The sequence below is a fragment of the Podarcis cretensis genome (assembly GCF_951804945.1).
Source record: "Podarcis cretensis genome assembly, chromosome: 15".
NCBI lineage: Eukaryota > Metazoa > Chordata > Lepidosauria > Squamata > Lacertidae > Podarcis > Podarcis cretensis.
The window spans coordinates 6,889,612-6,904,193 of NC_137185.1; the positions used below are offsets into that span (position 1 = coordinate 6,889,612).

Genomic DNA, 14,582 nt, shown 5'->3' on the forward strand with positions numbered 1-14,582 from the left:
ACAGCCACCCTAAAATATACTGCCACAGCTGACTTCTGCAGAGGGGTATTAGTGTTAGCAAAGACAACAGAGGCATTTGTAAGCTTAAGAACCAACAAACTTGTGATGGCATAAGCTTTTACGGACTACAGTCCCATTCATCAGATAAAACTGTTGAAGCGGATTGCAAATTATATACATACAGTATATATCATTTTATTTGTATGCTGCCTTTCCGTAATTGGGACCATGCTCAAGGCAGCTTACAACATGTAAAAAATAAATAAATGCATAATTATATACATAACAGGGACATGGGTGGCACTGTGGGTTAAACCACAGAGCCTAGGGCTTGCCAATCGGAAGGTTGGCGGTTCGAATCCCCGTGACGGGGTGAGCTCCCATCGCTCGGTCCCTGCTCCTGCCAACTTAGCAGTTCGAAAGCACGTCAAAGTGCAAGTAGATAAATAGGTACCGCTCCAGTGGGAAGGTAAACGGCGTTTCCGTGTGCTGCTCTAGTTCGCCAGAAGTGGCTTTGTCATGCTGGCCACATACCCGGAAGCTGTACGCCGGCTCCCTCAGCCAATAAAGCGAGATGAGCGCAACAACCCCAGAGTCGGCCACGCCTGGACCTAATGGTCAGGGGTCGCTTTACCTTTACTTTATATACATAACACAAACAGTCAAGCAATGAATAAAACATCAAAAAGTACACAACCTGATGGAACAACTTCCACATAAATCTTCATGGGATCCAAAATAAAGATACAATTTAAAAAATATATAAATAACAGCAGCCACCCCTCCCTAACAAAAACCCAGCCCAATTAAATTGCATTTTCTTGTGGTCATGGAGACTGGAAAAACTTCAGGAATTTGCATGCTGGGAATGTTGCCAACTGTGCATAGGTATCACTTCCATTGACTGACCCATCTATTCCTTCTCAACCCACCATTGGGCAGGGAATGTCAGACTGACAGTTGCTCTCCAGGCAAAGAAGGTCTTCCTTTCCCAAGCTCCTCCTATCCAATCATTTAAAAGGCAAACCAGCTTCAGCTTCTCTTATCAGCAGACCTGCATGGGATTTGGAGCTACCTATTTGTTAACTCTTTTAAGGCTGTCAACAGGGGAGTCTTGATAGCTCCCCCCTTCGCAATAATATGTGGAGATACCCAGGAAACCAGTGTGTTTGTTGTAGGGCTTTTGCACTACTGGTGTGATGCAGCTGCTAAGAGACCAAGCTATAAATCAAGAACTCAGTAGCTGGGCTCAGGCCATACACGCTTTTCTTTGGCCTCAGTTTCCCCTTCTGTTAAATGTACGCAAATGACACACGCTTATCATCGTAAGGATTTCAGTTACACAAAGTGCTTTGGACATTTGAAACGTAACACATTATTAGAGAGCAGCATGAAGATCGAGGCGGCTTAGACTGAAATCCATCCTCTCAGCTGTAAAAGTTAACACACACATGGTAAACATATTGGCCTGCGTTCTCACAAAAGCAAGGAGGAGTTGTAATAAATGTGTTAAGCCTTCAAGGTGCCACAAGTGTCACCATGTTGCCCTCCCAAAACTGCAAGACCCAGAGTGGTTTAACAATCCATTGATCTTCCCAAGGAACTTGGAGAACTGTAGCTCTGATAGAGGAAATGGAGGGGGGGTGTCTCCTAACATCTCTCATAACCCAGAACTATGGCTCCCAGATTTCTTTGGGGGAAGCCATGTCTGTCTCAAAGGGGTGCCCTAATGCTAGTGCTGCTGTACGTCTAGATTTTCCTGGATATTACCAGGATTTCAAAGGCGGAAGTGATGTCTGGAGGGAATTTCGAGAAGGCCACGGTTTGTCCTGGATCTTCGGCAAGTAAACAAAAACAAAAAAGGCAGGGTTTTTTTTGGGTGTTTTCCTATAATAATAATAATAAAGCTAAACAACTTTCAGTGTTTTTACTTTTTGAAATATGGCAACCTGACATAGTGCTTTAAATATATTTGTTGTGAATGTGGCCACCGCCATTATCATCACCCTCACTTTTAATGTGCATGCTCCCTTGGCGCAGGGAAATCATGCTGAAGGCAACCCAGAACATGAAAAGAAAATTACACAATTAACTAAAAACATACCAAAATAATAATAATATAATATTAATTTATTATTTATAGCCCGCCCATCTGCCTGGGTTTCCCCAGACGGCTTCCAAAAAAATATTAAAATACTATCAAATATTAAAAGCTTCCCTAAACAGGGCTGCCTTCGGATGTCTTCTAAAAGTCAGATAGTTGTTTATTTCTTTGACATCTGATCAATAAGTTGATAAAAGCGTCTCGTTAAGAAACATTCACCGAAATTAAGCAACAAAATTTATACACTGATTGTAAAACAAAACAACAATCCTCGAACCCCCTTAAAGATTCATCGCAAGGTCTGGCAGCCTAAATGCAAAACCACGCAGCAAAAAAAATGGAATAAAAATAGGGTTGGCCGCTGCAGTGGTGCTCCTGCCATAATGAAAACCGCCCTGGGAATTTGAGCGGAGGGTGCACGTGCCTTTAATGCATATGCATGGCTGTGTCCGCGCGTACAAAAATGTGCGGCCCTTTGCTGCCTCCGCCTCCTTTTTCCGGGCGGGCCAGGAGAGGCTCAAGATGGCGGCGCCCTTAGCGGAGGAGCTGGAGCGGCTGCTCAACCCGCTGCCCCGCGCCTTGCACGACCCCGAGGACGACCCCGAGGACGGTGAGCGGGTGGCTGCGGGGAAGCAACCGTCTCTCTCCGAGAAGCAGGGGCCGCTGCTTGTGTGTGGACGCGTGGGTTGGAAACGGTGGTGGGAGAACCCCTCGACACGTGTGTGTTTGTGTGTGCGCGCGTCGCTGGGTGGGCTTCACCAAGCGGGTGGAAATACTCCTAGATACGTGTGTGTGGGTGTCGCTGAGTGGGTTTTACCAAGCGAGTGGAAAGGCCCCTGGACACGTGTGCGTGCGTGTCGCTGAGTGGGTTTCACCAAGCGAGTGGAAAGGCCCCTGGACACGTGTGTGTGCGTGTCGCTGAGTGGGTTTTACCAAGCGAGTGGAAAGGCCCCTGGACACGTGTGTGTGCGTGTCGCTGAGTGGGTTTCACCAAGCGAGTGGAAAGGCCCCTGGACACGTGTGTGCAAGTATCTCTGGACACGCGTACTTGTGCGTGCGTGCGTGCATGCGTGTACTTGGGTTTCAGAGAGCTAGTAAAAGTTTCCTTGGCCACGTGTGCACGTCATGTAGTGGTTGTGGTTTTTTTTTAGCAGACTAGGGGAATTGTCCTGTGTGTATGTGAGCGAGATGTTGTTTGGAGAGTTGTTAGGTGAGACCCCTCTTCCCCTCCCAGAACTACAGTTCCCATAGCTTTGAGAAGAGATGGATTGTTTAAGCCGCTCTGGAAATTGTAGATCTTGGAGGGGAGCAGGTGGTCTCTCTTAACAACTCTCTTAACAAACTACAGCTCCCAGAACTCCTTGCAAGAAGTTTAAGGTAGCCTCCTGTACTAGGGCGTATCGATTTAGAGGGTGAAAGTTTTTGCACGTGTCTTTTATGAGGCATCTTGAAAACGTGTTTCCAGGTGTGAGGAATTCAAATCTATTACTTTTGTTATTGGACAACATTTAGCTTGGTAAGTCTGTTTGATGAAGAAGCACATAAATTGCTTTCAGAAAACCACAGAATTTCATTTTACATTCTGAAAATGTCAGATACAGTAATGCTAAATAATACTAATAATGCTAATAGTATATGATATAACTGCAGGTACTTGGCAACCATTAAAAATTTACACACATTTTACTTACCAAGGAAAACTACATTATATTAATTTAACCAAAATAACATTAACTGCTTTCAGTTTTAACTTGAGGATGGCCATTTGTCCAGTCTAATTTTAATTTATTTGAAATAATTTTGGGATGCATTTTAATCAATTGTTTGTTTGTTTTTATGTATATTGTGTTTTTATATGATGTTAGCTGCTCTGAGCCCAGCTCTGGCAGGGAAGGGCGGAATACAAATAAAGTTTATTATTATTATTCTCAAATCATGTTAACTTTTTAGCACCCCTCATTTTTGGAATTTGAAAGTTGAAAAACTCAACACACCCTACTTCTATATACTATTCACCTGGGATCTTTAATGTTGTGTTTTTATATTGTAAACTGCCCTGTGATCCTTGGATGAAGGGCAGTGTAGAAATTTAATAAAATAAAAACAAACAATTAAAAAATGTTGCCATATAGAACCAAGAGGTTTGCAGCTGGTTCATTCAATACCACTGACTGGTGCATAATGTAAAGGTGTTTATTGCTGAGATGGTATCTCAGTTAACATCATGGACCTGCTGTGATAATTGGCAAAGAAATTCAGAACTTGATCTCAAGAAGATCTCTCCTTAGTTAGGACTGCTTTGTTGTAGTTGGTTGATTCATTACACTACACTGCCAGGCTTGAAAGGTTTTGATTGACTAAAATAGTTGATAAAGGACCCATGCAATTAATTGAGTAACATTTCTTTAATGGGGTGACAGCCCTACTTCGTAAAACGTGTGTTTGCATCAGCCCCCAAGAGTGTAATGATGATGCTCTTAGTAAAATAAGAGAATAGGAATGTGCCTTCCCTCCACTCCTGGGGGCAAATTTATTTGAATATTTGTAATCCATGCTTTCATAAACCATTATCAAGGTTTTTGTATACAAAAATAATACAATCAATCCCTAAATATAACTGGTTGGTTAAAAAGAAAAATTCATATTGTGAAGGCCTGCCTAAACAGTATGGTTTTCAGAAGATATATGGAGAAAAGGCAAGGATGGTTTCTGCTGTGCCTCTAGTGGCAGGGAGTTCCACAGGGCAGGGCCTGCAATGCTGTTGCCTTTCCTATCTTAACCATGCTTTAGGGATGTGTTGGTAGCTGATGGTGAAAGCTAACCAGAGTTTCTGCTGCTACACATGGCAGGAATCATCTTGGCTGCATCTGAGAGAGGTCTTATTAGTCCAGCATTGTGGTTTAAACAGTGGAACTCCCAGACATGGTGCAGTGAGCTCTCTTTGTTGCTTGTTCCTGGTATTTAGAATTCTATCTATCACTGTGAATATTTGGTGGTGTATCTTTCTGCGCAGAAGCCATCTCTGACTCTCTAGATGTTGTTGAGCTGCAACTCCCATCATCCCTGATCGTTGAGTCGCGTTGGCTGAGGAGCTATTGCAAGTAGTGTTCTGGCCACATCTGAAAAGCTGTGTGTTCCCCATTCAGCCAGTGATTTCGGCAAACTTCTTGGACCACTGGAGGGGTGGGGTGGAATTCCCCCCCCCCTTCTAACCCCCCCCATTAATCTCTTTCACCTTCTCTCCCCCTTTTGCAGCCACCGCAGCCAGGGTGGTTGACAAGTTTGACGAAGGAGATGAAGATGATGTCCTTGCACTTGGGCACATACGAAAGGGGGTCTCCTCCCACCTTTTGGATGCTGATAAGAGATATCGTGGGAAGGCCATATCCCGCAAAGCTTTGGAGGAAGAAATGTGGGGAGACGATCAACTGTCAGGTGAGATCCTGCACCAATCCCTTTTTTTGTGTGTGTGGGGAGGGTTTCCCCATTTCTTGTCAAGCTCTCTTAATGTTTAGGACAGCTTTTTCCAACACGGTGTCTTCTAGACATTTTGGACCACAACTCCCATCAGCCCCAGCCACCTACCCCAGACCCTGAAATCATCATCTGAGGCCCTTCTTCGTGGGCTCTGCTGCGAGAGGTTCAGAGGGTTGCAAGATGAGTGGGTCTTTTCTTCAGTGACTCCCTGTTTCTGGAATGCTCTCCCCAGGGAGGTTTGGCTGGCGGCTCCATTCTACATCTTTAGACGCCAGTACCCCTTTTAAATGCTTTTGGAAGAAGGTTTTTAAATTTTTAAAAATATTTATTTGCACTTCTGATATAATTCTGTATCAACAGAATATGAAGACAAGCAATGCAAAAAGATTTTCTTGTTCTAGTGGTCATCCCTGTTAGCTCCGCATATTCTAACAGTTTGATATACCATTCTCGTTTTCTTGGTACCTTAACTGTTTTCCATTTTTGCCCTAGTAGCACACTGGCGGCTGTTGTCACATATAGGCACAAATTTCTCTCTCTTTTTGGTGATTTCTGTTGTTGTTATCCCCAACAACAATGCTTCTGGGCTTTTGAAAAAAGGATTTCTTAAACATTTTTAAAAGTTCATTATCGATCATGGGGGAAGGGGGGTTATTTTTATTATGCACTTTGTGGCTTTATTCTGTGTTTTTGTGCTGTGAATATCCCTAAGATTTTTCAGATGAAGGACTGTATACAAATATAATAGATTATTATCATTATTGTTAGCAGCAGTAGTAGTGGTAATACATTTGAATGCTAAGTATTGTGAGGTGTCTTGGTTCTGAGCATCCTGAATCAGACAGTTCACCGGTGTTGGAAAAAGCATGCAGAATTAGAATGGTGGCATTCTAGCATGCTTAAGCAGTCTTGCAGGCAGCTTCTTCTGTCCTGAGACGTCACTGTAATATTTTCGTGTTGAATGGAGATCCCAGGTTGTCAGGTTGGTGCTGGATCAGTGAGGGGGAAATTGGCAACTCTTAAAAAAAATATATTGATAGATTTCTCGGAGTCTGTATCCCTGTATGCGGTGCCTCACTCCCCCCCCCCCTTAATAAAGATGTACGTAAGGGTGCTTGATCACCTTGTAATGCTCACCCATTATCTCATTATTTAATGGGAAAGGCTGTCAGCTAATCAATGGGTCTGATAATCGGTTCAGCTGCTGCAGGAAAGTGCAAGTTTGAGGCGTCAATCTGCCAAGGTGTGGGGGAGGGGCAGGGAAAAAGCTCCATGAACTTCCTTGTCATCCCCCCCCCCGCCCCCGTGCCAAAATCTTGAAAATACACATATTGTAAAATGGGAGTTGATCTTTAAACAGGAGCCGCTAGCCTTTTTTTTTTTGCGGGGGTCTGTGGGTGCATTTGCAAACAGGAGAAACTGTTGGGGGTGACACGCACACATCCTGCAACAGATTCCAATAGCTATAACAGAACACTTCTTTCAAGCTTAATTTCAGCGGTGGGAGGGGGCCTGGTGGGCACCAGTAAAGGCCTCTACCTGAATATCTGCACCACGTTGGTGACCTCTGCCTTTAAGGAAGTTATGAGATTGCTTTAACTATTTTAACGTTACCCTTATAGCCAAGGAATACCAGATCAACTTGGGTTGCGTACACACTTTTTATGTTTAAAGAGCATAGCTTCTCCCCTCTGCAAAAGAATCCTGCAAATCGTGGTTTAAGGGTACTGGGAATTGTCGCCGTGGGAGGGAGTAAACTGCAGTTTCCAGGAGTATTTGGGGGAAGTAATGAGCTTCAGTTTTATGGTGCGTATGCAGCAGTTTGTGAAGTGTGCTGGGAATTGTAGCTCTGAGGGGGTAAGCTACAGTTCCCAGGATTCTTGGGGGGAGGGAGTCATGCAGGATTCCATGCACAAAACAAATACAATACGCAGATGCAATAAGTAAAACATATAGAGCACAACAGGCTGAATCGTAATGTTAGTAACAAATTTCTTTACTGGTTACTTCCTAACATACGAATCAAGTCCAGGATGTACACCATATACAATCCTCAAGCAAGGATGTCCGTTACATTCTGGGGACCGTTCCTTGATCACATTCGAGGACTGTGTAATATATGAACTCAAACAAGAATGTATTAAGGATGGAAGAAATATATCTGCATCGGATTTAATTAAATAGGTTATATACCTTGCTTAAGGATTGTACATGGTGTACATCCTGGACTTGATTCGTATGTTAGGAAGTAACCAGTAAATAAATTCGTTACAAACATTACCATTCAGCCTGTTGCGCTGTATATATGTTGTAAGGATTCCATACACACCCTCCCTGCTAAAACAAATGTAAATAAACCCTTCATTTTAGTGGCACCTTGCACCTGACACCAGGTGATTGACAGGTACATGGCCCTGCCCACCTGTCGGATTTGCCCCACAAGACTGATCTTGATAGAGATCTGGCCCCTGGAGCTGAAATCGTTCCCAGCCCCTGGTGTACACAGTTAAGCACCAGCTTTGACCTTAATGGATTGGGTGCAGTTTGTGACGGATAAGTGTTAACAATTGTCTTTTTGTCTTCGTAATGGATAGATGAGCAGACTTCAAACGAGGAAGAGGAAACGGATGAGGAGGAGGAGGACCAGGATGAGGAGGATGCTACCTGCAGCGTTGCCAGCAGCCAGGAGGAGGAAGAAGAAAGGAAACAGCTGGGGAAACTGAAGGAAGAAGCTTTCGTTTTCCAGGCTGTGGACGACTTTGCGAAATTTGCAGAGGGGATGGACGAAATGGGCAGTGCAGTGGAAATGTTGGAGGAAGATGAGGAAGAAGACGGTGTCGAAGAAGGAAGCGGAGATGAGGAAGAAGACAGCACGGAAGAAGGCAGCGAAGGTGGAGCGACGTCAGAGGAAAGCGCCGCGGGGAGCGAGGAGGAGGAGGAGATGGTGGCAGCGGATGCGAGGGAGAGCAAACATCTCGGGGGGCTGTTGCCGTTCTCGAAAGACCGAGTGGCCGAAGAAGTTGCTAAAGGAAAAGCCGTGAAGAATCAAATAGGTCAGTGGGCAGCCTCTTCTCCCATGTGGCCCCCGATGAACGTGGGAAATGTTAGCAGATAGAGTTTACGTATACGCAGCAGAAAAAGTCAGATCTTAGTTCAATGAATCCTTGCCTGGAGCACACCTTCAGTTGAGAGGTATTCAGGCTGAGACTTGGTATAAAATAAGAACTCTTTTGTTTGTTAAAGGAAGTATATTATTATTATCTGCTTCTCCTCTTCTCTGACACTGTTGTCTGGGCCAAAGTAAGAGGGGGGTGAACAAGCGATCGGCTTGTCATGGCGAAGAGGAGGGGCAGATCCTGGGTGCTCTTGCCAGCGTATTGCTTTCAATGTTTAGGAAGCTAATAAGGTACTGTTTGCCATCCCTCTGGCAGGCAGTTGTGGGGGAGGCGAGGGAATACTTGGGGCTTTGATATGTCAGCTATGAACGGCCATAGCTGCAAAAACAAAACACCCCTGAATGGCTGCATCTGAGTGGTAGAGCATCTGCTTTGCATGCAGAAGGGCCTTGGTTCAATCCCAGGCATCTCTGTGTAGGGATGGGAGAAACCCTTGTCTGAAACTTTGGAGAGCAGCCGTGTTTGTATTTGTTTTATATAGCGCTTTATTGTTAAAAAACACACAAACCCACCCAAACAAAACTCAAGCCAGTTTTTGAAATAACAAAACAAGATTATCAGTACTAACAGTTCAGAACAATACTGAGCTACATTTAATTTAATAATACAGTGGTACCTCGGGTTACAGACGCTTCAGGTTACAGACTCCGCTAACCCAGTAATAGTACCTTGGGTTAAGAACTTTGCTTCAGGATGAGAACAGCGGCGCAACGGCAGCAGGAGGCCCCATTAGCTAAAGTGGTGCTTCAGTTTAAGAACAGTTTCAGGTTAAGAATGGACCTCTGGAACGAATTAAGTACTTAACCCGAGGTACCACTGTAATAATAATAATAATAATAATAGGTGGACCGGTGGTCTGATTCAGTATAAGGCAGCGTCCTATGTTCCTATTTAATTACAGTGTTTTGTCTTTCTCTTCTCTACCCTGCTCCCCGCTTTACTAAAGCTCTGTGGGATCAGCTCTTGGAAGGGCGAATTAAACTGCAGAAGGTTCTCCTGACAGCCAACCAGCTTCCCCAGCCAGATACTTTCCTGGAGTTTAAGAAAAGAGGAGGACAGGAGTTTGCTGCTGCACTCAAGAACAGTAAGAATCTCTCTCCTTTCCCCAGACAAGACTGGTTTTGTGCTTGTATTTTCTGTACTTGGGCAGGAATCAAAATGTATGTTTGGAAGCTCAAGGTGTGGTTTGGATTCTCAGCTGTGTTTGGTGCAGAGTACCATATTGGCCGGAATATAAGCCTCACTTTTTTTCCAAATTCCGACCGTGAAAAGTTAAAAGTGCAGCTTAAATTCCCGAACTTACAAAAATGTGCTTTTACGATATTGCTGCTGAAACAGACATACGGTAAAATGGAATGGGTGTGAGTGCCTGCGGAATTTTAAGGTAGCGGCTTATATTCAGGTATTGTCTTTTTTTCCTTTTCCCTCCTTGAATTTTAAAGGTGTGGGTTATATTCGGGTGTGGCATATATTCAAGCTAATACGGTATGTGGTTTCTTTTCTGAACCTAGCCAGGAATTGCTGCAGTCCCCACACGTTAGTGTAAAACTAAGCCCCTTTTTCCTGGTAAACACTGGCAATTGCAGCTCTGCCTGGGAATTGGGGTTCTCCTAGCAACTCTCAGCGCCTTTGGCAAACTACAGTTCCCATGGCAGAAGCCATGACTGTTAAAGTGGTATCAGAGTGTAGGTTGCAAATGTGGTTTTACGTGACAGCTCACGTGATGCTAATTCATCAGCGATGAACTTTTAAGTGGTTCCTTGGTGTTTTCCCAGATCCACATCAAGTGAAGTGCTTTATAGTTCACACAGTTAGCTATAGCTTTAAACCAAGTTCCTGCTTTCCCCCTTTTTGCCTTAAAAGGCAAACTCCCACCAATATTAAACCTGACCTTTTAGTAAAACGTGTGCCATTAACGTATTTAATGAGATGCATTACAAACTGCAGCCAGCGTCGTGTTTTCATTACAAGTCCAGAAACCACGATATCATTAAAGACCTTTAACAGAAACAATGGTTGACATTTTGATATTTCCCATAAGCAAAACACTGCAATGAACATGGGGTTTAATATATAAATTCTGTAAAGAGGTGGGATTTTATATATATTAAAAACCCTTAAAAAAAAGAAAGAAAGAAAAAAGCTCCCCCGGCGAGTTAAAAGAAAACCATACATTTTATTTTGCACGGCTCCTGTTATTTGCATCTTGAGCTAGACAAGTGTCAAATATCTAGAACTAAAACAGTTTTTTTAAAAAAAGATTGTTATTGGCTTATGCATGATATTCAGAAGCTTTTGGCATGCAAGATTGTTCTAGTCCTGCAAATACAGTACAACCCTAGTTTAATCAAAAGTAACTTCCGTTTTCTTCAATAGCGCTTGCTTCCAAGTTAGTGTGGATGGCATTCTATCCTTAGATCATTTGTCTTCTAATCAGTTGAACTGATTTTTTTAACATCTAATTTTTAGCTGCCTTGAGGTGTCTTGTCTTCGCTCACACAGCAGGATAACGTTTTCTTTCTATGAAAGAGATATATTTTAAAGTAAATGCATATCATGAAAAATCTCAGCACTGGGGCATTTTCAAGATACTTAAGGAAATGTGGGCACTTGCTCCCTGATCCTCTGAAACAGGTTTCATTGAGTTCAACAATGCCTCAAAATTTGATGAAAGCTTCTGGGTAACAGAGGCTCCTGTTTATGAATACTTTGGAGGAGGAGGAGGGGCACTGTTTCGTCACCAGTTCTGCGCACACACAAGACTTGCAAGATATACGAGTTGTGTCTGGGTCATTTTACCTGTCGGTGGTCCGTTAGCACTTAAAAGTTGTCACTAGTGAGTGAGGTTCTTGGGGAAGGCCGTAGCTGAGTGGTAGAGCATCTGCTTTGCTTGCAGAAGGTCACAGGTTCAGTTCCCCACATCACCAGGTAGGGCTGGAGATACTCATTCCTTAAGCCCTGCAGAACTGCATGCCAATCAATGTAGACAGTACAGTATAAGGCAGCTTCCTAGGTTTGCTATATACCGTGTTTTTCCGTGTATAAGACTAAGTTTTTAAACCAAAATATTAGGTTTAAAATTGGGGGTCGTCTTATACACTGGTAGTGCTGAGGGGTGTTTTTTTTAATTTGGAGTCCCCCAAAATAGGGGTCGCCTTATACACCGGGGCGTCTTATACACGGAAAAATACGGTATATTTTTTGGGGGGTACCCCTTTTGACTCTTAAGAATATAGACTTCTTCCTTAAGTCAGACCATTGTTCCATCTAGCTCAGGATTGTCTGCACTGTCTGGCAGCAGCTCTCCAGGGGAGTCTTTCTCAGTCCTACCTGGAGGTGCCGGGAATTTTACCTGGGACCATTTGCATGCAAGGTGGATGCTCTTCGTCCTCAGCTATGGCCTTTCCCTCTTGAGCAGCGGATTGCGGGCACGACAAGTCCCATGCAAGTTGCATCATGGGAGGCTATTGCTTTGTGGAGTTTTAAATGGAGATAAAAAAAATATTTCTGAGAACTGTGGCACGGGGGCACCTGTTTTCCTACACACACAAACACCGTTTATGTTACATCTTTTGTATCTTGGCTAAGCCACCCCAGCATGGACTGGCTCTTCCTTGCTGCCTGTGGATCTTGGATTCTGGCGGATGATTTACTGCAAAATTGCTTATAAATTGAAGTAGAAAATGTTTTGCCGACGTGGCAGCTTTCAAGCTCTGCACCCATTTGTCACCCAGCATTTTCCCTTTGTGTATAGAGCAGGAATTAATTAGGCTGCACTGCAGGGGGAAAAAAGTTTATGGCCATAATTTATATGGGGTGGTTCTTTTTGTTGTTTTCTTTTAAAGGGGCAGTGTTTGTTTGTTTTTGTTTTTTAAAGACCTTTGGGAGCGGGGAGGGGATATCCACATAATGCACATCCCTGCTTTGGAAAAAATTGAATATGCAATATGCATTAGAACACAGATAGAATACACACACACACACACACACACACACACACATCTCCTGCCCTGGAGTAGACCCATTGAAAAGAATGGACCTCTTTTAGTCAAGTCTATTTATTTCAATGGGTCTATGCTTCCAGACGAACCTGTTTACCATGCCTTCATTCTGATTCGTTTGCCAGAAGATTAAAGGACACTGGCTAAGTAACGAGCGTTCATTCTGATTTGTTTGTGGGAAGGTTAGATGATGTTGCTCCAAAGCGAGTGTCATCATCCTGCACTTTCCAAGGCATATTCTCCCCGCATGACTTCCCTTATCGCAAAAATGCCCATCTTTAAAATAAACTTTAAATTGTGTGGCCTGACTTTGCCTTTATGTGACTGATTCCCAGCTGAAAATAGCAACAGTGTGGAAAACCCCAGCATTATATATAAAGAGAGAGCACAATATATATATTTTAGAAAGTTATTTGTTTGTTTGCTATACGTTTGGGCACCTCTTAAGACAGGAACACCAAATTTCGTGTGATGGATTCTGAGCTCAAGGAGCCTGTTTTCATCTATTTTGGGATGTAAGTGGATACCATTTTTGAATCAGGATGGGTGAACTGGACCTTTCAAAATTGCGCTGATTTTTATTTTTATTTTTGTTTCTTAGAATTCCTGAGCAATGCTGGGTGTGAGGCTGCTGTTGTAATGTAATATTCAGTACATAATATTATTTGCTGCTATCATTAGACCACTTAACCACCTCCTAAACTTCTGCCGCTTTCCTTTATATCAGCAGTGAAAAGGTGTCGGTTGTTTCAGTTTTACACTTTTGTTTGTGAAGACTGTTTTGTTCTGGCAGGCCTTTTGGGAACAGACTGCTTTTAAGGAAAGAGCTTTTAATAGCACTGTCCTGTTTTTACTATCTGTGTTTTTCTCTCTGTAATTTTAATAGATTTGGTTTTCACATCCTTTTAATTCCATTATAATTTAATTAGTTTTTTAAAACTATTGTCTTTTATATGTTTTTTCGCTTTCTGTGCTTTATCGGTGTGTATTTTTGTGTGTGTGGTTTTTTTGTAAGTAGCCTTGAGTCCCAATTCTGGGAAAGCATGGTTTGGTTGGGGGGGGTATTTAAAAATAATAAATAAATGTTTGTTTAGTTATTAAAATATTTACATACCACTATGTCATTAAAAAAATTATCAAAGTGGCTTACCACAGTAAAATATAAAACTCTACAATAAAAGCCATACAGAAAGTTAAAAACATACATCAACTTACTATTGTGGAAGGTTGTATTCTTAGTTGCCTGTCTAGGCCTGATGGAAAAGAAAGGTTCTCAGAAGGCATTTAAAAGTTGTTGTTAAAAGATTTTATGTATTTTCCGAAGATACAGGGTGGTTCACAACATAAAAATACAGTACAGTGCCTGCTGTCTATTTATTACATTCATATAAGACCGTTTCCTCAAATTAGCTCAAGGTGGTGTGGATGGTTCTCCCCTTAACATTTTATCCCCCCAACACAGCCAAATGAGTGGGGTATAAGTAATAAAATCATCATCATCACCATCACCAGTAAGTTCAGATCTTACTCAGCTCTGAAATTTGCTGGATTGACTTCATGTCAGATGTACTCTCTCAGCTTCTCGCCTTCTCTGCAGGGTTGTTGTGCAGAGAAAATGAACAGGGTGGGTTGGGGGGGGAGGGTCTAAGAACCATGTATATACTGCTTTGTATTATTACATTTTAAATCCCGCCTTTCCTCAAAAGACGCACGTTCTGTGGTGCAATGGGTCGGTGCGTCTGGCTGATAACCAGAAGATTGGTGGTTCAATCACCAAGGGATGACTGTGGGCCGGATTCCTGCATATATCAGAGGACAGCAAGC

The 14,582-nt window shown here is 42.9% G+C and overlaps 1 protein-coding gene across 1 annotated transcript in view; it reads left to right on the plus strand.

The window, feature by feature from the left end:
* Window positions 1–2,601: 2,601 nt before the first annotated feature.
* The window catches only part of AATF (apoptosis antagonizing transcription factor), a 63,487-nt gene continuing 51,506 nt past the window's right edge, over window positions 2,602–14,582 (plus strand). The window contains exons 1-4 of the mRNA XM_079955647.1: window positions 2,602–2,714; window positions 5,360–5,539; window positions 8,176–8,634; window positions 9,704–9,841. Of these exons, the coding sequence (XP_079811773.1) occupies window positions 2,627–2,714; window positions 5,360–5,539; window positions 8,176–8,634; window positions 9,704–9,841 (865 nt within the window). The 5' untranslated portion in view covers window positions 2,602–2,626. The remainder of the gene's footprint in view (window positions 2,715–5,359; window positions 5,540–8,175; window positions 8,635–9,703; window positions 9,842–14,582) is intronic.